The 20786-nt window shown below is 44.2% G+C and overlaps 1 protein-coding gene across 2 annotated transcripts in view; it reads right to left on the bottom strand.

The window, feature by feature from the left end:
* Positions 1–20786, bottom strand: part of cstpp1 (centriolar satellite-associated tubulin polyglutamylase complex regulator 1) — a 139921-nt gene that overhangs the window by 104249 nt on the left and 14886 nt on the right. The window contains exons 1-2 of one of the 2 annotated variants that reach the window (XM_062967957.1): positions 13449–14879; positions 10381–10483 (exon numbers count right to left, since the gene is read on the bottom strand). In XM_062967957.1, the coding sequence (XP_062824027.1) occupies positions 10381–10460 (80 nt within the window). In that variant the 5' untranslated portion in view covers positions 10461–10483; positions 13449–14879. Of the gene's footprint in view, positions 1–10380; positions 10484–13448; positions 14880–20786 lie in introns of those variants that run through there. The other variant, XM_003214597.3, reaches the window with a different exon arrangement.

The following is a 20786-nucleotide window of genomic DNA, read 5'->3' as shown; positions in this document are numbered from 1 at the left end:
GTCTCATCTTCATAGCAACATGTATTAAAATCTAGACACCAGTATGTTTTTTCCAGAAATGGCTCCCTGATTTGATTTCACCCCCAGGGATGGTGAAAGTGCAGGCCACATGCCATCCCAGAACTACCCTTTGCTCTCAGTTCCCATAGTCCTTTCACCCCAAAATTACCTAACATCAGCACATCAACCTTCCTTTTCTCTTGAATCTCTTCCCACAAATTGGTCATGAAGTTGCCAAAATAGGACATCATTTTCAGTGCTCCAACAATGTATCAATGTGGACTGCCAGTAAAAATGGACTCCTCTACATATCTTTAATTGGCGAATAAATTTTGGGAATTTCAATATCCAGCGATCTTTGTTAGCATACAGAATCGTGGAAGTTGTAATCCCAAAATAAGTTTTTTAAACTCCACTTTTGCCAATCCAGAAGCGAAACTCACTAGGCACACTCAAGTACTTCGGTTTGGTCATCGGCACCCAAAAGCAGCAGAGCTTTCTTTTCTGGTAAAATGTCATGTTAGAAAAATAACGTAGGTCCCAAGAAGCCACAGAATCAGGCTTATACTGAACCCCACCACCATCCCTTCTCCCAAACCTGAGCAAAAACAGATTCTATGGATGCTATCAGTATCTTGATGACATCCAAATATATCTCTCCATGACTTCAAAAATAAGGAAAATGTGTCTCCTCTAAATGAATGCCTGGAGCAGATACTGGGTTAGATGAAGAAGAAGAACTCAAGTTGAATCCAAACAAGACAGAAGTGCTTTCTGTCAAGGGTCTAACCTGAGTTAAGAGGTGCTCCTGTCCTGGATGGGATTACATTCCCCCTGAGAGAGTGCATTCACAGCTTGGGAATGCTTCTGGGTCCGTCTCTCCAAATGAGAACCCGGACAGATGCAATGTCTACTATTACCTTTGGGTGTTAGGCCAGCTGCGCCCCTTCCTAGAGCTGGAGGTTCTAAGGATGGTGATGCATACACTGATACCCCCTAGGCTGGACTTGCAATCCACTATGCATAAGCTACCCATCTGTACCATGTTCAGAAACTTCAGTTAGCTCAAAACATGACAGGCAGATTGGGTACTGACACATCTAGAAATTATCTTACACCAATATAAAAACCATTCTGCTGGGTGCCAATTAGCTTCCACACAGATACCCTTAAAGTCCTACAGAATTACCCACAGAATTGCCTTTTCTCTTATAATCAGCCCTATACCTCTAGGGAACATTTATTTCAGTTATCAATACTAGGCTGGCAATCATCACTCAGCGAACTTTCTTTCCAGCCATCCCATTTGTGGAATGTCCTGCTAGAAACTATTTGACAGCTATGTACATTGTCTGCATTTAAAACAGCACTAAAAACCCATTCTTCTGGCACCTCTATCCAGACAATTTTTAAATTGTAGGTTTTACAAGTATAAATTGATTGTTTTAGTATATATATTGGCTGTACATGCTCTTCTAAGTGGTGTTATGTGTTTTAAGTGGTTTATCTGTTTTTCAATTGGCATTTTAAACCATGCTTATTGTGTTTGCTCTGTTCTAATCTTTTGTTTGTACCCACTTGAATCCATAAAGAGAGGAAGGTAATAGACAAATAAATACATTTGTCTTTTCTCCTTAGGAAAAAAAATGTAGTTTCCAAACTGCATTCTTACCAACTCGCAAGGCTGAATAAAAGCTCTCTGGCAAGAAACACACAGGAGCAAAAAACAAAAACATTTAAACGGTTCCTCCCACTCTGTGTCCCATCCCCTTGGGATAATGGCATGTCCAGCTACAATTGCCAAAAGGAAAATTATACTAGCAGCACCTGAAAAAGTGTTCTTCTTCTGCACAAATCTTGCAGAGACACAAGGGAGCATTCAGTTTCAACAGAAACCCCTTCTGGAATTCCATATTCCCTCTTCAAGAGTGTCAGAGAAATACAATCCCATTTTCAAAAAGACTTGATCTATAAAATCTGAGCACTCTGACAATCATTCACTCATGTTCTATGCTGGCTTCATATTCATGGAAACAATTGTAGGCTTGTTTGACCAAACTCAAACACACAGACAACCAAACAAATCAAGAATTACAAAGTTGGGGAAAGTGAGAGACTCTAGAGATTTTAAGAGAGTGCTTTCATTCTTATCATAAAACATTACATTTAACAATTATAAAACATAAATGTTAAAGGAGATACAATTGATGCTTATGTTTATGCTTGTCCTGAAGAGCTAAGCAATGACTTCAAGAGCCTCCTTGCCCACAGCAATGACAAAATAAATGCTCAAATGAAATTCAAATAAGGATGGGAAACTCTTGTCAGTTGCATATTCATTGCATTTTTCAGAATCCATCTAACATTCTCATGCCATCCAAGCTCTTTATTGGGTTGCAAATATCAAACTGAAATGTGTGCATATTCTGGTGTGCCGTTTCTTACGGTTTATATTTAACATATTTTGTCCATTATCTGAAACATATTTGTAGTCATATTTCAAATAGGCATATTTTTAACCACACACATATATTTGCTGATTTCCATGATTTCTTGACAATGTTAGGAAGTTTAGATACGTGTATATTTTCACTAATTACCTACCGGCATGTCTCATTAAGAGCCACATTCACTGTTTTAATGTGGTGAGATGTATTCCACACTGGGCATGCGTATACAGCAGCAGAGTAGCAAAGTGCAAGGGCACTTCACTGTGTCAGGTTGTGATCCCCAGGTTGTGCCAGTCAGCTGACTACTGGGATAAAGCCATTAAATGTTTTGATTAATGTTTTTTTTCTGTACCAAAGCTGAAATGATATAGGTAAATTTGTTGGAATATCCATGTGGACTGTTAAAAATATACATTAGTGATAGATTTATGCTGGTTTTTGAAGTTCACTGACATCTTCATCAGGCAAAGATGATCAAAAGGAAATCATGCAGAGGAGAGAAAAGTGAGACAGAAAAGCCTGCAAGTCTACATCTTATACAGGGTAAGCCAAAGTTGCAGAGGAGCACCAATATTTAATAACTCCATTTTTAAAAAAATTACTATACCATAGCATCATATACAGTACACATAGGAAATAAATGTATGTTACGTTTGAAAAATCAAGTCTTATAAATGGCATCCAACACCATCACATCATATTCAGTATAGTATATACAAGGCCTCTTCATGACTAAGTTTTTTGGGTGTTACAGGTGAGTATTTTCATGTTGGCAGAAAGACTGAGTGTCCTCTCTCTGCCTCTACGCAAAGGTTGTGAAAAGAGACCATAGACTTTCAGTTCTTCATTGTAGTCATAAAGGTTCTATCTCTGAGATATGTTCTGATCCTATTTAGTGAGGCCAATAAGCTATTTTGGTTAATTTGTACCCCACAAGATTTTTCATAGTTTTATTAATTATTGCAAGTGGAAATCACTGAATAGCTGACAGAATTGTTGCAGATAGTTGTAGAAACACACCCACTGACTTCCATGATTCAGTCTCTTTCATAAAAAGTAGCCCAAGCAAGCTGTGAGATGGTGTAGAAACAGAGTAGATTGGAAGAAGCTTTTATCTGTTGTTATTGTGTGCCTTTTCAAGTAATTTCCAACTTATGGTGACTCTAAGGCAGGGGTTCCTAACCTTTTTTGTTCCACTGACACCTTTACCAGTGAGGTGAAAACCACAGATCCTTTTTAAGAACATTTTTTCCTATTCCGTGTTGCCATAGTTGGCCAATTATGTCACACAATAGTTTCTACACAGCAGAACTGTTATCATGTGTAATGTAGCTTCATGCCTAACAACTACTGTAATTTCAAAATATGAACGAGTGGAAGCAATTTTTAGAGAAATGGCACAACTGTAAAGTGATATGAAATGAACATTACAGTAACTGATTGCATAGAGTCATAAGAAGAAAATGCTAGATTTCTGTTAGAAATCAGAGGAAATAAAAATAAATTGATTTTTTTTCCTATTCACACTTATGGGCCCCCTGAAACCTTGCCACAGACCCTCAAGGGGTCTATGGACCCCAGGTTAAGGACCCCTGCTCTTATTTATTTATTTATTTATTTATTTCCAACATTTATATCCCGCCCTTCCCACCCGGAGGGACTCAGGGCGGCTTACAACAATGGCAATAATTCAATGCCTACACAAAACAAAAATCTCGCAGTACATAAAATCAATTAAAAGTATTAAATACAGTATAATTTTTAAAAAACATATAGTCAGATCCATTTGTCCAAAAAACCTCGTGCTTTAGCCATAAGTCAGTCCGTGTCGTCTTTGCCATTATTCATTAAAAGGCTGAGCACATAACCATGTTTTTAGGGCTCTTCTGAAGCCCAAATGTGTTGGAGCTTGTAGAATATCTCTGGGGAGCGTGTTCCACAGCCAGGGAGTTACCACCAAGAAGGCCCTGTCCCTCGTTCCCACCAGCCACACTTGTGAGGCAGGTGGGACCGAGAGCAGGGCCTCACCAGATGACCTTAGGGATCTTGCTGGCTCATAGGAGGAGATACGTTTGGACAAGTAGATTGGGCCAGAACCGTTTAGGGCTTTATACGTCAAAACCAGCACTTTGAATTGGGCTCGGTAGCATATCAGCAACCAGTGGAGCTGCCTTAGCAGGGGGGTGGTATGCTCCCTGTATGCCGCCCCAGTTATTAATGTGGCTGCCGCCCATTGTACTAATTGGAGCTTCCAGGCCGTGTTCAAAGGCAACCCCACATAGAGAGAGTTGCAGTAGTCCAAATGGGATATAACCAGAGAGTGGACCACCGTGGCCAAGTTAGACTTCCAAAGGTACGGGCGCAGCTGGTGCACAAGTCTTAGTTGTGCAAATGCTCCCCTGGCCACCACTGAAACCTGGGGTTCCAGGCTCAGCAATGAGTCCAGGAGAACACCCAGACTGCGAACCTGTGTCTTCAGGGGGAGTGCGACCCTGTCCAACACAGGCTGTAGCCCTATACCCTGTTTGGCCCTATGACTGACCAGGAGGACCTCTGTCTTGTCTGGATTCAGTTTCAATTCGTTCACCCTCATCCAGTCCGACACAGCGGCCAAGCACCGGTTCAGGACATGAACAGCCTCCTTAGTGACAGGTGGGAAGGAGTGAAAGAGTTTGACATCATCTGCGTACAGATGAGGAGAATTCTGCTTTTTAGCCCCTTCCAATTGAAAACAATCTTCTCCAAGTTGTCTTTTCACCAAAGTGGAAGATGACAAAAACTTACTCAAATTCCTCACTTTTTCAAATGATCGAACTATTTGCTAGAGAGGGGTAATTATAACTGAACAAAGTGATTAATTGGGGAAATGTTCATCTTTCACTCTGAATCCCACCCCACATTCAATTGAATCCATCCAATTGCAGCTTTTCCTCATCTATTTAAACATTTTTAAATGTGGAGACTTCGCTTAATTTGCCATTCAATCCCATTGTACAGAAGTCATCGGAAGGATTCTCTATTTCATATCTTTGCTTGGATGAAAGAATTTACTTGGAAACAAAATGGAATGTTAGGAATGCCAGCAATGTTCATTACACAAACAGCCACCTGTGCCACACACAGCATGGCATTTCCCAACACTGTCATTTCTCACAAGCTATGACCTCCCTTATCCCTACTGACCTGAAGACAAATACATCATTCTTGCAATTATAATTAATTAATTCCTGTTCAGTAGTTGTGTTATTCAAAGTGATCTTCACATTGTCTTAGGTACATTAAGGAATCAAGAGAAAATTCCTACCCAACTCTCCAAAAACAATTAGTTTGATTAGAGCTTTTTGCTCCTTTAAAAATTCCTCTATATGAAATCCTCCAGATTCTAAGAACATAAAAGTTTAAGCATTATAATTATTCTGAATTTTTAAAAAGCCAAACAGCCCACAATTACAGTCAATTACTTTTCTCTATTTTATTATTTAAAATAAAAGACAAAGGAAAAATTAGAAAGTTAAGTATGCTACAAGTATCAACAGGTCCTCTAATCCAAGGATTAACAATGAAAATAATATTTACTCCTGGAGTGGGAAATTTGTGTTCCTTCAGATGTTACTGAGCTGCAGTCCCACCATCCTCAATACTGACTATGCTGGCTAAGGTTACAATCCAACATATACCACATCATCATCACCTCATCCTGCTTTACACAAAAATCTTTCTCTTACTTATATCTGCTCTGGCAGTGCCATTCCAGACAAGGAGAATTGGAAATATAGAAATACCTCAGTTATCTAAGGATATGTTTCAGTGCAATACTTCGTTAACAGAGAATTTGGTATCAGAGGCAAAAATAGCATGGTAAGAACAAGGATAATGTCCTGTACCAGAAAAAGAAAGGGAATTGATGTTTTTCAGTAATTTGTTAAATGCAAAACTAATCATAGCTGGCACAGTGGGTTAAACCGCTGACCTGCTAAACCTGCTGACCAAAAGGTTGGCAGTTCGAATCCAGGGAGCGGGGTGAGCTCCCGCTGTTAGTCCCAGCTTCTGCCAACCTAGCAGTTTGAAAACATGAAAATGTGAGATCAATAGGTACTGCTCCGGTGGGAAGGAAACAGCGCTCCATGCAGTCATGCCGGCCACATGACCTTGGAGGTGTCTAGAGAGAATGCCAACTCTTCGACTTAGAAATGGAGATGAGCACCAACCCCCAGAGTCAGACACAACTAGACTTAGTGTCACGGGAAAACTTTTACCTTTTACTCATATATACTTGTAAAATGAAACAATCAAGTCAGGTAATCTTTGAACAAATAAACAAAAACATTCTGTACTACCTGAAGACATCTGAAAATCGACCACAAATGTGTGTAGGGATTATTATTTTTAGCAGATATATACACACACACACACACACACACACACACATAAGTTCCAGGATCCACCCCCCTCACAATTGGAAGACCATAATCCTTGACCTACGAGGGATCGCCTAAGTAAGTATAAGTTCCAGAACAACATGCTCATTCCCATCCCATAAACCAAGTCATCGCTGTTGGTTAGGATCAGATCTAAAATAGCTGATCCCCTTTGTTGCCTCTTCCACCTTTTAAACGATGAAATTATCTATTATTATTATTATCTATTATTATTATTATTATTATTATTATTATTATTATTATTATTATTAAACTTATATACCGCTACTCCCGGTTTGGCTCGGAGCGGTTTACAAAAATAGATTAAAACAATACACTTGGCTTTAAAATAGCAATAAAAACAATAAAAGCAACAATAAAAGCAACAATAAAAACAGACATAGCCCCGAGTCTTTCACCCATTGAACACTTGTCGGAAGAGCAAGGTTTTGCAGGCTTTCCGAAAGGCAAGTAAGTCTCGGGTGGTTCGAGTTTCCACTGGCAAGGCATTCCATAATTGAGGGGCTACAATCGAGAAGGCTCTCTGCCTAGTGGAAGACAAATGATAAGTCCGTATGTTAGGGACTTCAAGCAAATTTTGGTCTTCAGACCGAAGTAATCTCTGGGGTTGGTAGGGTGATAAGCGGGCCCTCAGGTACGCTGGCCCCAGACCATGTAAGGCCTTGAAAGTTAGTAATAGTATCTTGAAAGTAATCCGGTACTCAATCGGTAGCCAGCGCAGCTGTTGAAGAATTGGGGTGATACGCCACCTCGCTGGCACCCCGGCGAGAAGACGAGCCGCCGCGTTTTGCACCAGCTTCAGTTTCCGGATCACTGACAGAGGAAGGCCAATGTAGAGGGCGTTACAGTAGTCGAGCCTCGAGATAACAGTCGCCTGGATCACCGTCGCCAGGTCGTTCCTAGATAGGTAGGGAGCCAGTCGCCTAGCCTGACATAGATTGAAAAACGCAGATCTGCTCACAGCAGAGACCTGGGCCTCCATTGTGAGCAGAGGGTCCAATAAGACACCAAGACTTTTTACCGAAGATGACGGACGTAGTGTCTCACCATCCAGGGTAGGCAGCTGGATCTCCCTCCCACCCGGACGGCCCAGCCAAAGGATCTCCGTCTTCGCTGGATTCACCCTCAACCTGCTGGCACGCAACCATCCAGTAACGGCTTCAAGGCACTGATGGAAACTATCGGGTACGGAGTCCGGCTGGCCCTCCATCCTCAGAATGAGCTGAGTGTCATCAGCGTACTGGTGGCACTCGAGCCCAAAGCTCCGCACCAGTCGGGCAAGCGGTCGCATATAGATGTTAAATAATAGAGGAGAGAGAATAGCTCCCTGTGGGACCCCACAAGTTAGCGGAGACCACGCGGAAACCAACCCTCCCTTCACCACCCGCTGTCCCCGATTTTGGAGGAAGGAGAACACCCATTTCAGGGGTATCCCCCTAACCCCCGTCATGGCTAGGCGGTGGGTCAGTAGATTGTGGTCGACCGTATCAAATGCTGCTGTGAGATCCAATAACACGAGCAGCGCTGATCCGCCTTGATCCCTCTGGCAGCGAAGTTGGTCTGTGATGGCGACCAGCACAGTCTCCGTCCCGTGCCCCCTACTGGACTGGAAGCTGGACTGGAAGGGATCAAGTCCGGCTGTGTCATTGAGGAACTGCTGCAACTGTTCCACTGCTGCTCTCTCAACCAGCTTGCCCAGAAACGGAAGGTTCGACACTGGGCTGTAGCTAGCGGGAACCGAACGATCTAAGTCTGGTTTCTTCAGCAACGGAGATACCGATGCCTCTTTTAAACCCTCTGGGAAAACTCCTTGCTCAAGGGAGCTATTTATTATATTCAACAGAGGTTCACGTAATCCATCTAGGCAGGATTTTACTAGCCAGGAGGGACACGGATCGAGGGAGCAGGTGGTCGGCCTAGCTGCAGTCATGATCCTGTCGACAGCCTCTGCATCCAGCGGGGTAAACCGGTCCAGGATGGGCCCAGAGAGTGGCCACGGAGTCTCAAGTTCAGTTACTGTATCCATCGTGGCAGGGAGTTCCCGGCGAAGAAGCGAGATCTTGTCTGCAAAATAGCTCTGGAAAACCTCAGCAGAAGGAGCCAGGTCATTATTGTTTGGAACAGAAGGGACCTTGGTCAGGGATCTAATGATCTTAAATAATTGTGCTGGGTGTGAGCTCGCAGACACTATCAAGGAAGCATAATACGACTTTTTTGCCTCGGTGATAGTCTGCTCATAAGACTCTCTGGACTTCTTATAAGCTGATTCCGATTCCTCATCACGGCGTTCCCGCCACATGACCTCTAGCCGTCTCTTCTCCCGTTTCATCGCACGGAGCTCCTCAGTGAACCAAGGAGACTGATTCTTACGGGGTCGGAGAAGGCGTCTAGGTGCGATCTCATCGAGTGCATTGGATAATTTGGTGTTCCATGTATCCACTTGCACCTCCAGTGAGTCGCTGACAGGTTCTATGGCTTTTAGAGCATTCAGGAACCTGACCGGTTCCATTAGTCTCTACAAGGCAAGTGAAAATTTTGATGGACTTAATTTGCTGACAGAAATTGACTTCCAACATATATCAAGATAGTTAAAATCTCCCATCACTACTACAGCTCTCCTTTCTGAATGTTTGGTCATCTGTTCCAGGAAGGCATCATCTTAAGCCCTCAATCTGGCACAAGAAGTCTTAATAGTTCTTTGTATAACATTCAACCTATCATCTCTAGCACATGGTGAACTTAAGAATACTGTCTTTCTCACCTCATAACACTGGTTAGATGTTAAGGCTCTCAGCAAAAAATATTCCTGCCAACTGCTTTGAAATGCAACCTTTCACTTGCCAAAAGTACATCTTCATGAAACTGAAGACCATGGTTCAAGAAGCCAAAGTGTCTCTGGAAGCACCATCGATGGAGCCAGTTGGTCACATCTACTCTCCTTTCTGGGCAATGCCCTTCAATTGAGAGAAGGGACAAAATGATACCTATGCATCAAGACCCTCCCGCTTCCTACCCAGAGCCTAGCAATCCTCTTATGTTATCCTGAAGGCTGTGTTTTGCAGTGTCATTGGCTACCACAAAGAGTTTAACATTTTTATGTTTTTAAATTGATTTAAAATGTTTTATTAAATGATTGTAATTGTTTTTAAAATGTTATCACAAATGTATTTAATTTACTATCCTTTGAAGTCACCTTGGATCTCACTCTGGAAGGTAGGATATGAAAGAAAGAAAGAAAGAAAGAAAGAAAGAAAGAAAGAAAGAATAAAGAAAGAAAGATTAATTCATCCTCATTAAAAACAATTTACTAGTGACATGATTTCATATTTCTCATAGTAAAGTAACCATAAACTAATTGTATAAATGTTTTCATTAAGCTGAACTGGACTTCATGGTTTACTTTAATCGAGACCTGTCCACCTGGCATTTGCTGTCTGTGTCCAGGAGACATTTTCAAGTTGTTCCTTTTGCAATATTTCCCACATACTTACTATTCAGTGAAGAATCTGGCAATACCATATTGGCTAATATCTTCTCTGCTTTCCAGAAGCTGGCTCACAGCATCTTCCATATATGTGATGACATGTCTTTGAGCTAAAATATAAAATAGAAGGAATTCAAGAAATCTGAAATGTTATGGACCATTACATTTGCACTCAGCCTATCAATACATGGTACAAAGCATTTTTTATATTATTAATGACAATGACAATTCTCTTCCTAGCACTTGCCTCCTTTTCCTAGCTTCTCAGTACAGTTAAACACTTCTAGATTTGTCCTTGTTTTATGCCATTAGATTTTGGATCATGTAATCAGTACCCTTAAGTTATTAGAGAAATCACACGTGTTGTAAAAAACATGAATGATTAATGATGTATCCAAGTTGATGAAATTTGGCAGGCTTTTTCTCTAGATCTAGATACACAGGTACTGAGAGTTGATTTACATGACCATTTTTCACATGTCACTAATAACTATCGTGATGCCACAGTTGGGTTATAAACATTACTTACTAGTAATTAATTTTAAAACCCTCAAAACTTTACTGTAAAAGTCTACTGTATTTATGCTTCAAGGGGCTGCACTTAAAAAAAGACTTTGGTGTTTTGCTTATTCTACAACTTCAGAATAGACTAGCCTGTGCTTTTTAATGCTGGTTTGTGGACAGCTCTTTTGAACAGTTCAACATACTTGTCCTTTGAAGATACGCAAATGGATACTTTTCCAGGAACAATTGGGCACACATCAAAGCAATGTTTATATAAGCTGACACATCACAGCCCAAGTGGCTCACCAAACAGCATATATATTTAAAGAGCTGGTGTAAGGGTTGAGAGTGCTCAACAAAGGATACCATTCATTTCCTATAGATGTCTTGGACAAGTGTAACTTCAGGGTTGTCTATATCACCAAAATAATTCAGCTACTGTTTGACTATTTTGCCCCAGAGCAGCCCTGGATTCACCCCATTAGTGCCACCAACTCATATTATACTGGTCTGAAATTGTATTCATAGACACAGATCTCCCCTGTGTCAACCAAGCAACAAGAGAAAAAGAGAAATTACTGATAATAAATTGGATGTATATTAAGCTTTTGATTCAGTAACCTGCTAATATTTGTACCAAATATGCAAGGACTTTACATTGGGAGAAAAGTTTTGTGAAGTAATTAAGGGACTAGAGCAGGGGTCCCCAAACTTTTTAAAGAGGGGGCCAGTTCACGGTCCCTCAGATTGTTGGAGGGCCGGACTAGAGTTGAAAAAAAAAACTATAAACAAATTCCTATGCACACTACACATCTCTTATTTTGAAGTTAAAAAAACCCAAACGGGAACAAATACAGCCTCAATGTTAATAACAATCATAATCAAAATAAAAATAATAAAGAATGTTAGAAGAGACCCCTTGGGCCATTTAGTCCAACCCCCTTCTACCTTTGTGCACCAAAAGCACAAGCAAAGCACCCCTGACAGATGGCCACCCAGACTCAATGTTGTTAATAATAATAATAATAATAATAATAATAATAATAATAATAATAATAATAATACATCACACAGCCCTAAACGCTTGGGAAGTTGTGATTTTATGATACAAAATCCAGCATATATATCTTGTTTGCTGTGTTTGCTTGTTTGCATATATACTGTGTCTTTGTGCTAATAATAATAATAATAATAATAATAATAATAATAATAATAATAATAAAGAGGATTGGAAGAGACCCCTTGCGCCATTTAGTCCAGCCCCTTTCTGCCTCTTTGCACCAAAAGCACTAGCAAGGCACCCCCCTTGATAATTAATTATTAATTAAATACTAATTCAAATACTATTATAAACAAGAAAAACTCTGGAAGGCACGCACCGGGCCAGGGAGGGGCCGGATAAATGGCTTCGATGGGCCGCATGTGGCCCCCGGGCCTTAGTTTGGGGACCCCTGGACTAGAGTAAAAACAAAACAAAAACCAAAAAAAACAACCAGGCAGAAATAGTAATTAATGGCTCTAAATCAAGAACCATCAAAATAATTAGCTAGTGGTCACTATGATTAAAATTTCAGATACATTCAGGTTACTATCAGGTATTTTCTCTGTCTAGAACACTATTTAGCACAACCGCAGGATGGGTAAAGCACAGCCAGGAAAATACCTTGGAGCCGATAGCCAAGACTGAGCCAGAGGTTCAAAGATATTATCTGGCAATAAAAGGCACAGGGTGTAGCTTTATTTAATTATTTTGATGCAAAGGAATAACTTTTAATTTATGTGAGCGATTAAAGAAAAATAACTCTGTGCACCTGTGTCGCCTTAGGGAGGAACGAGTCGTGCAACTCAGTCGCACTCCTAAAGTTAACAACAACCAGGTTATTTTAATCTTCTCCCCATCCTTTTTTCTGCGTGCCCAAGTTCTGTACTCAGATATCACCCCCCCTCCAGAAATGAACCGATCCAACAGTGTTAATTTGATCCAAATACAACATGCCAATCAATGGGATTGATCCTTCACTTACACACCTCTTTCCCCACTGCCAGTCTCACCACCCCCTCCTTTGTTGTTCATTTGTCTAAGGCCACGCAAAAGGAAATGCTGTTCTTGTTTGGCCTGGTCTTTTGCCTAAGAAGCCCTGACCTCTGAACATCAGTGAATTGTTACACATACAAACTCATGCCAAGCATGCAACTAAAATTGGAGCACCAGAAAAGCTGTACTTAACAAGATTATACTGTTCAACCTGTATTTAGAGGAGTTTAATTTGCTAGGCACACTCTTAAAATCCTGATATTTAGTCTCATAGTTCTGCTACAATAGCTGTTTTTAATGCTGAAATGCACTTTTTAATCAATTACTTTTGATGTGAATGTTTTTGGGCTGTGCTGTTCACCAAAAATGGCTCCTATACGACACCACCAAAAGAAGGAATTTGGATGGGAAAAGAAAGCACAGGCACTAGTTCTTGGTTACAATGTTGTGCCATTAATCAAGTAAAATGCAAGTATGCGCACTCTCCGAGTATAAACATCCGATTTACAAATAACTCATAATTAAGACTTACTTACTTACTTAGGCGATCCCTCATAGTTCGAGGATGATGGTCCTCCATTTCTGCTATCTTGGGGATGGATCCGTAGATGGCTGAAGAGACCAATTCTTGATCTGCATGTTCTACCACAGTGAGGACATCAGTTTCCAGATGGAAGGCGGTCTCGGTCAGGGTTGGCTTGACGGGCCTTCCTCTTGGCACATTTCTCCCTTAAGCCCTCCATTCGTACCTCTTCGAACTCCGCAGCACTGCTGGTCACAGCTGACTTCCAATTAGAGCGCTCAAGGGCCAGGGCTTCCCAGTTCTCAGTGTCTATGTCACAGTTTTTAAGGTTGGCTTTAAGCCCATCTTTAAATCTCTTTTCCTGCCCACCAACATTACGTTTCCCGCTCTTGAGTTTGGAGTAGAGCAACTGCTTTGGGAGACGGTGATCAGGCATTCGGACAACGTGGCCAGTCCAGCAGAGTTGATGGCGTAGGAGCATCGCTTCAATGCTGGTGATTTTTGCTTCTTCCCAAGAGGTTTGCAGAATTTTTCTGAGGCAACGCTGATGGAAATGCTCCAGGAGTTGAGTGTGACATCTGTAGACCGTCCACGTTTCGCAGGCGTACAGCAGGGTTGGGAGGACAATGGCTTTATAAATAAGCACCTTAGTATCTCTACGGATATCCTGATCATCAAACAGTCTCTGCTTCATTCGGAAAAATGCTGCACTCGCAGAGTTCAGGCGGTGTTGTATTTCAGTGTCAATGTTGACTTTTCTGGAGAGGTGGCTGCCAAGGTAGCGGAAATGGTCAACGTTTTCTAATGTGACACCATTAAGTTGTATTCCTGGCATTGCAGAGGGATTAGCTGGTGCCTGTTGGAAGAGCACTTTGGTTTTCTCGATGAGAAGGCTGAGTTTTTTGTATGCTTCTGCAAAGGTGAGTGGCTTGTAGGTCTTCTTCTGAATGCGCACAGACTATGTTGTCATCGGCATATCATGTCCACTGTTCCTCTGGAGGGACAGAAGCCGTTCTGGGATTCTGGGAGCGTGTCTTCTGAAACAGGGAGAAGGCGGTTTGCAAGGATTCTTGCAAGAATTTTTCCAGCGGAGGTTAGAAGGGAGGTACCATGATAATTCCCGCAGTCTGTTCTGCCCCCTTTCTTGAAAAGGGTGATGATGGTGGCATCCTTGAAGTCACATCCCTGCTTGACACCTGTTTCCACCTTAAATGGGTCACTTTGGGAGCCGTTGCTGTCCAAGACTGTTGCCATCATGCCATCATTTTTTTTTTCTTTTCCACAAGATGGCGCCGAGGCAATAAGCCTCGTACGGAGCTCTGAGAAGCAAAATATTCTATCTGCTCTAATCGTCCTTGCCTGGCCCCCCCTGAGCTCAATTTGAATCTGAGCATCCCTTCAACCTTCCGAGGGACTGGAATGAGGGTGGATTCCAGAGGAATTCAGGAGGATTAGGTAGGCGAAGAGAAAAGAAGATCTGGAGGGTAAGATGGGGCACGGCCGCCATTAATTTGGCTGAGAGAGACTCCTCGCTCCCTGCCCTCCCTGTTTCCCTCCATCCTTCGCCTCTTTGCTTCTTTGCATCTGTTCCATCTGTTCCGGAGGTGACAGGAGCTCTGCTCCTTCGGCACGCTGCTGTTTGGGAGGCTGCTGACTTTACGAGCCATCTCTCCGTCCTGGGAGGTGGCTCCCTCCCTCCCTGCTGATCAGCCGCTAGGCCACCGAGCCGTTCCGGGAGGTGGCCGAAGAGCTCAGCCAACCCTTCCCAGCAGAGCTGGTCCTTTTCAGCAGGCTCTCGCTCTCCTGGGCCCGAAGTGCTGCCTTGCCATCTCAGGTGGCAGCAGGAGCCCCAGTCTTTTGCCATGGGCTGTTGCTGAGCGGACGTTAGACCACTGGGAAGTGGCTGAAGAACTCAGCCAGCCCTTTCCAGCAGGCACTCGCTTTTCTGGGCCCAACGTCTCACTTCATCGTCCCGGGAGGCTGCAGAAGTTCCAGTCTTTGCCGTGGGCTGCGGCTTTGGACCACTGAGCCACCTCGCCGTTCCGGGAGGTGGCCGAAGAGCCTAGCAGATCTTCTTCCAAAGGCCTTTGCCCTCCTTGGGCCCAACGCGCCACCTCGCTGTCCCGGGAGGCGGCAAGAGTTCCAGCTGCGCACCATCAGGTGTCTCGTCAACCATCAAGCTATTCAGCAACATCACCGACCTGGGAGGTGTTAGCAGCGCTAGAAGTCCCTACACTGTCTACCATCCGATTACATTGCAGCTTGCCATCTTAGCCCTTATCCTTTCTTTTCCCTTTTCTTTTCTTTTAATTTTATCTATTTTTTTTCCTTTCTTTGATTTTTATTTTAGTTTTAAATGTGGGAGTGAGAAAGTTTTAATTTAATTTAACAGGGGAGGAGATATTTGACTGTGATAGGAAGTGGGTTTGCGAAACTGGTATTAAAGATCATAGGAAGTGATCACATAGGATTTGAGAGCACCTTGAGTTTAATTGATTGCTGAACTGATGGTTTTGGAATGTGATTGATGGTTTGTGTATGTTTGTTGATATATTGTTGATTGAAAGTTTGACTGAAATAGGCAGTAGGAACGGTGTGTCAACTTTGAATTTTTGAAGGTCAAGAGTGGTTTACTATAGGAAGGCTTTTTGGAAGGTTATAGGAAATGAGTATGCAGGAAACTCTGAGGAATAATTATCTCTCTTACCTATGTGATCTTCTGGGGAAATCGTTCAGTACGGTTTTACATCAGATGGAGATACTGAGCAAGAAAATTGACCATCTTTTTAAAGGAATTTCCCTGATTGTGAAAAACTCTACTCCTATAGACATTACAACAACTGTACCAGCCAGTTTTATTAACATTGATGAGGAAACAAGTGCTTTGGAAGGCCAGGGAAGGAAGAGGCTGGAGGGGCAGAAGGTAGCCGGTAGGCTAGGATCTGTAGTTGCTAGGGGAGGGGAGGGGTTTGTGCCTGGGGGGGGAGGGACAGGGGAGGGATGGTTGGAAGGAGACTAGCAGAGTCTTGCAGAGGACAAACAACTCTTTAACATCTGAATTGTTTGGACAATCTCTGGACACTCCCTGCAATTTTCAACATCTGCTACGAACAAACAATGTGGCAGTGGAAGTTTCAGACTCACTACTGAACAGAGGCAGATGGACATCTAAGAGAGCGGTCCAGATATCTCTATCGCAAATTCTATCTGTAAGCTGGTCGGAAGTGAAGATCAGGACTATTGACTGGCTTCATAGAGATTATCAATCCTGGAACTGCTCCTCGTGTCTTATTGGACTGGAAGACAGATTGTTAGTGGAGGAATTGTTCTCACTTGGGCCCAAATTACAACAGTGGGGCATCACTCTTAGAAGGGTATTAGTAGACCCATTGATCCGCCCTTTGGTCACCGGGCTGAAATCTGATATACAAGATTCAATAATGTCCAACAATGGGTTTGAATGTTCGCCGGTGTTGGCCCCCTTCTCAGAGTTCCATTTTGAGACTCCCTCCCCAATTTCGAGTCCTGCCTGCTTCAACTCCCAATCCCGCCCACAGACACTACCCTTGTTCAGTCCCCTTTCCACATCAGATGACTCCATGTCAGATGACTCCTTTTCTCTCCGACCAGTGGAGATGGGCTCTTTCCCTAGACAAACAAGTACATTTGGAGGCTCTCCATCTTTGGACAGCTGACTAACCCCTTCAGAAGGCAACCTCAATCAGCCAATCCAACAGGGGAAAGAGGGGTCACACGGGTGGGGCACCATCGAGGTGGTGTGGGGGAGGAGGAAGATCGGTCACTTGCTGCCCAGGGAGAAGCGCAACAGAGTTCTTGCGACCCTGGAGAGGAATAGGTGTGGTAGTCTCCATGACAGACCCCCCGGTCTTAAGGTTCTGCTTTTGAATGCCAGATCCGTCAACGGTAAGACAGCTGTCATTCAGGATTTCATCCTGGATGAGGGGGCGGATCTGGCATGCATCACCGAGACGTGGTTGGACGAGCTGGGTGGGGTGAATCTCACCCAGTTGTGTCCACCGGGTTTCGGGGTGCATCAGCAGGCCTGGGTTGGGGGGCGGGAAGGAGGAGTCGCGGTGATCTTTTGGCAGTCCATCGCCCTGATCAGATGCGCTGTTCCGCAATCTTTGAGGTTTGAGTGTGTCTTCTTGAAGGTGGGAGCCCGAGACAGCTTGGGGATTCTGCTGGTGTACCGTCCACCCCGCGACCCAGCAGTCTCTCTGTCTGAGCTAGCAGAAGTGGTCTCCAATTCGGCCCTGGTCTCCCAACAACTCATAGTTTTGGGAGACTTTAACATCCATGCCGAGACCACATTGACAGGTGCAGCTCAGGATTTCATGGTTGCCATGACAACCATGGGGCTGACTCAAGTTATATCTGGGCCCACACATCAGGCGGGACACACGCTGGACCTTGTCTTTATTGTGGACGGTGGGACAGTCAGAGTGGAAGAGCAAAACATCCTTCCATTGTCATGGTCTGACCATCATCTGATCTGTTTAAGTTTCGCCGTGTCTTCTAATCTCCGCAGGGGTGGTGGACCCACTAAGATGGTCCACCCCAGGAGGCTGATGGATCCGGATGGACTCCTGATGTCTCTTGGGGATCTTCCTGTTCTGGAGACTGGCGATCCTGTCGATGTCCTGGCTGATCACTACAATAGTGAGCTGTCAAGGGCACTTGACACGATCGCTCCCGAACGTCCCCTCTCGCTGCGTAGAGTCACGTCGACTCCTTGGTTCACTGAGGAGCTGGCTGTGATGAAGCGTGCAAGGAGCGGACTAGAGTGCATCTGGAGGAAATCTCAGGATGTGTCTGACCAAGCACGGGCTAAAGCCGCCATTAAGGCTTACTCCGTGGCTTTGCGAGCAGCCAGGAAAGCTTTCACGACTGCCCGCATAGCGTCTGCGGCCAACAGGCCATCGGAGTTGTTCCGAGTTGTAGGGGAGCTCCTGAGACCCAGGGGCTTCCTGATGACTTGGCAACTCGGTGCAGCGATTTCGCGCACCATTTTGCAGGCAAAGTTGCTCAGATACGCCGTGAGTTGGACTCCAGCTTAACTGTAGTTCCAGCGGAGGTAACCGAGGTACCTGTCTGTCCGATTTTGTGGGATTCTTTCCGGCTTGTTCTTCCTGATGACGTGGAGGGGATTCTTGGGTCTGTGAGGGCGACCACTTGCGCTCTGGATCCTTGTCCTTCTTGGCTGGTTAAGCTGGCCAAAGATGGGTTGTTGGATTGGTTTGTGGCTATAATAAATGCCTCCTTGAGCCAGGGGACAGTTCCATCCTGCTTTAAGCAGGCGGTGGTAAAACCACTATTAAAAAAGACCTCCCTGGACCCATCTGTATGTAACAACTACAGACCAATTTCCAACCTCCCGTTTCTGGGCAAGGTTCTGGAGCGGGTGGTTGCCACGCAGCTCCAGGAATTCCTCGATGACACTGATTTTCTGGACCGCTCGCAGTCTGGCTTCAGGCCTGGGCACAGCACCGAGACGGCTTTGGTCGCCTTGGTGGACGACCTCCGCAGGGAGCTGGACAGGGGGAGTGTGACCCTGCTGGTTCTCTTGGACATCTCAGCGGCTTTCGATACCATCGACCATGGTATCCTTCTGGGGAGGCTCTCCGGGATGGGGCTTGGTGGCACGGTTTTGCTGTGGCTCCAGTCCTTCCTGGAGGGTCGTTCCCAGATGGTGAAGCTGGGGGACACCTGCTCGGACCCCTGGCCTTTGACCTGTGGGGTCCCGCAAGGGTCTATCCTATCCCCCATGCTATTCAACATCTACATGAAACCGCTGGGAGAGGTCATCCGGAGTTTTGGAGGGCGTTGCCATCTCTACGCAGATGACACGCAAATCCACTACTCGTTCCCATCTGGCTCCAAGCAAGCCCCTCAGATGCTGAACCAGTGCCTGGCCGCTGTGGCGGACTGGATGAGGAGGAACAAGCTGATGATCAATCCTGACAAGACAGAGGCCCTCCTGGTCAGTCGCTCGTCTGATCGGGGTATTGGGTGGCAGCCTGTGCTGGACGGGGTTGCACTTAGTTACCTCTAGACTGGACTACTGTAATGCGCTCTACGTAGGGCTTCCCTTGAAGACGGCCCGGAAATTACAATTGGTCCAGCGGTCGGCGGCCAGACTAATAACTGGGGCGAGTTACAGGGAGAGATCCACTCCCTTGTTCAAGGAGCTCCACTGGCTGCCGTTTATTTTCCGGTCCCAATTCAAGGTGCAGACCATCACTTATAAAGCCCTAAACGGTTTGGGACCCACTTACGTTCGTGACTGTATCTCCTATCATAAACCTGCCCGATCCCTTCGATCATCAGGGGAGGCTCTCCTGTCACCACTGCCAAAATCTCAGGCCCGCCTTGTGGGAACAAGGGAGAGGGCCTTCTCTGCTGTGGCCCCCCGATTGTGGAACTCATTGCCCGGTGAGATTAGGCAAGCCCCCACACTAGCAGCCTTTAAGAAAGACCTGAAAACATGGCTCTTCCGTTGTGCCTTTGGAGAGTAATCACTACATACATCCCTTTTGCTGCTCTCCTTCAATATTTGTCCTCCAGATCGCACCGCCACTTGATGACTCTGTCCTCTGTGGTTTTTACTCCTACTTCCTTTCTCACCTCGAGTTTTAATCTAGTGTTCATGTGGCCCACCCTTGGTTTTATTGTTCTTTTGATCTTGTTTAATGTAGTGTGTATTTTCTTTTATTGTGTTGTTTAATGTGCTATGATTTGTTGTTCTATTATATTTTGTTATATTGTATTGTTCTGGGCATGGCCCCATGTAAGCCGCCCCGAGTCCCCGTTGGGGAGATGGTGGCGGGGTATAAATAAATATTATTATTATTATTATTATTATTATTATTATTATTATTATCATGAAGGATGTTCACAAATTTGTCAGGGCACCCGATTTTTTTGGAGGATGGTCCAGAGAGCGCTGCGATTCACTGTGTCAAATGCCTTTGCAAGGTCAATGAATGCCATGTACAGAGGTTGATTTTGTTCCCTGCATTTTTCTTGGAGCTGTTGTGCAGTGAAGATCATATCCACTGTTCCTCTGGAGGAGCGGAAGCCATTCTGGGATTCTGGGAGGGTGTCTTCTGAAACAGGGAGAAGGCGGTTTGCAAGGATTCTTGTGAGGATTTTCCCAGCGAAGATTAGAAGGGAGATACCACGATAATTTCCACAATCTGTTCTATCCCCTTTCTTGAAAAGGGTGATGATGGTGGCATCCTTGAAGTCTGCTGTGATTTTCTTGGTCACCCACACTTTTTCAATGAGATGGTGGAGTTGTTGTATCAGCTCAGGTCCACCCTCTTTGAAG

Source organism: Anolis carolinensis, chromosome 1, assembly GCF_035594765.1.
Source record: "Anolis carolinensis isolate JA03-04 chromosome 1, rAnoCar3.1.pri, whole genome shotgun sequence".
NCBI classification, from domain to species: domain Eukaryota; kingdom Metazoa; phylum Chordata; class Lepidosauria; order Squamata; family Dactyloidae; genus Anolis; species Anolis carolinensis.
Note: the sequence above shows the minus strand (reverse complement) of the source record. Positions and strands in the feature narration are given on the sequence as shown.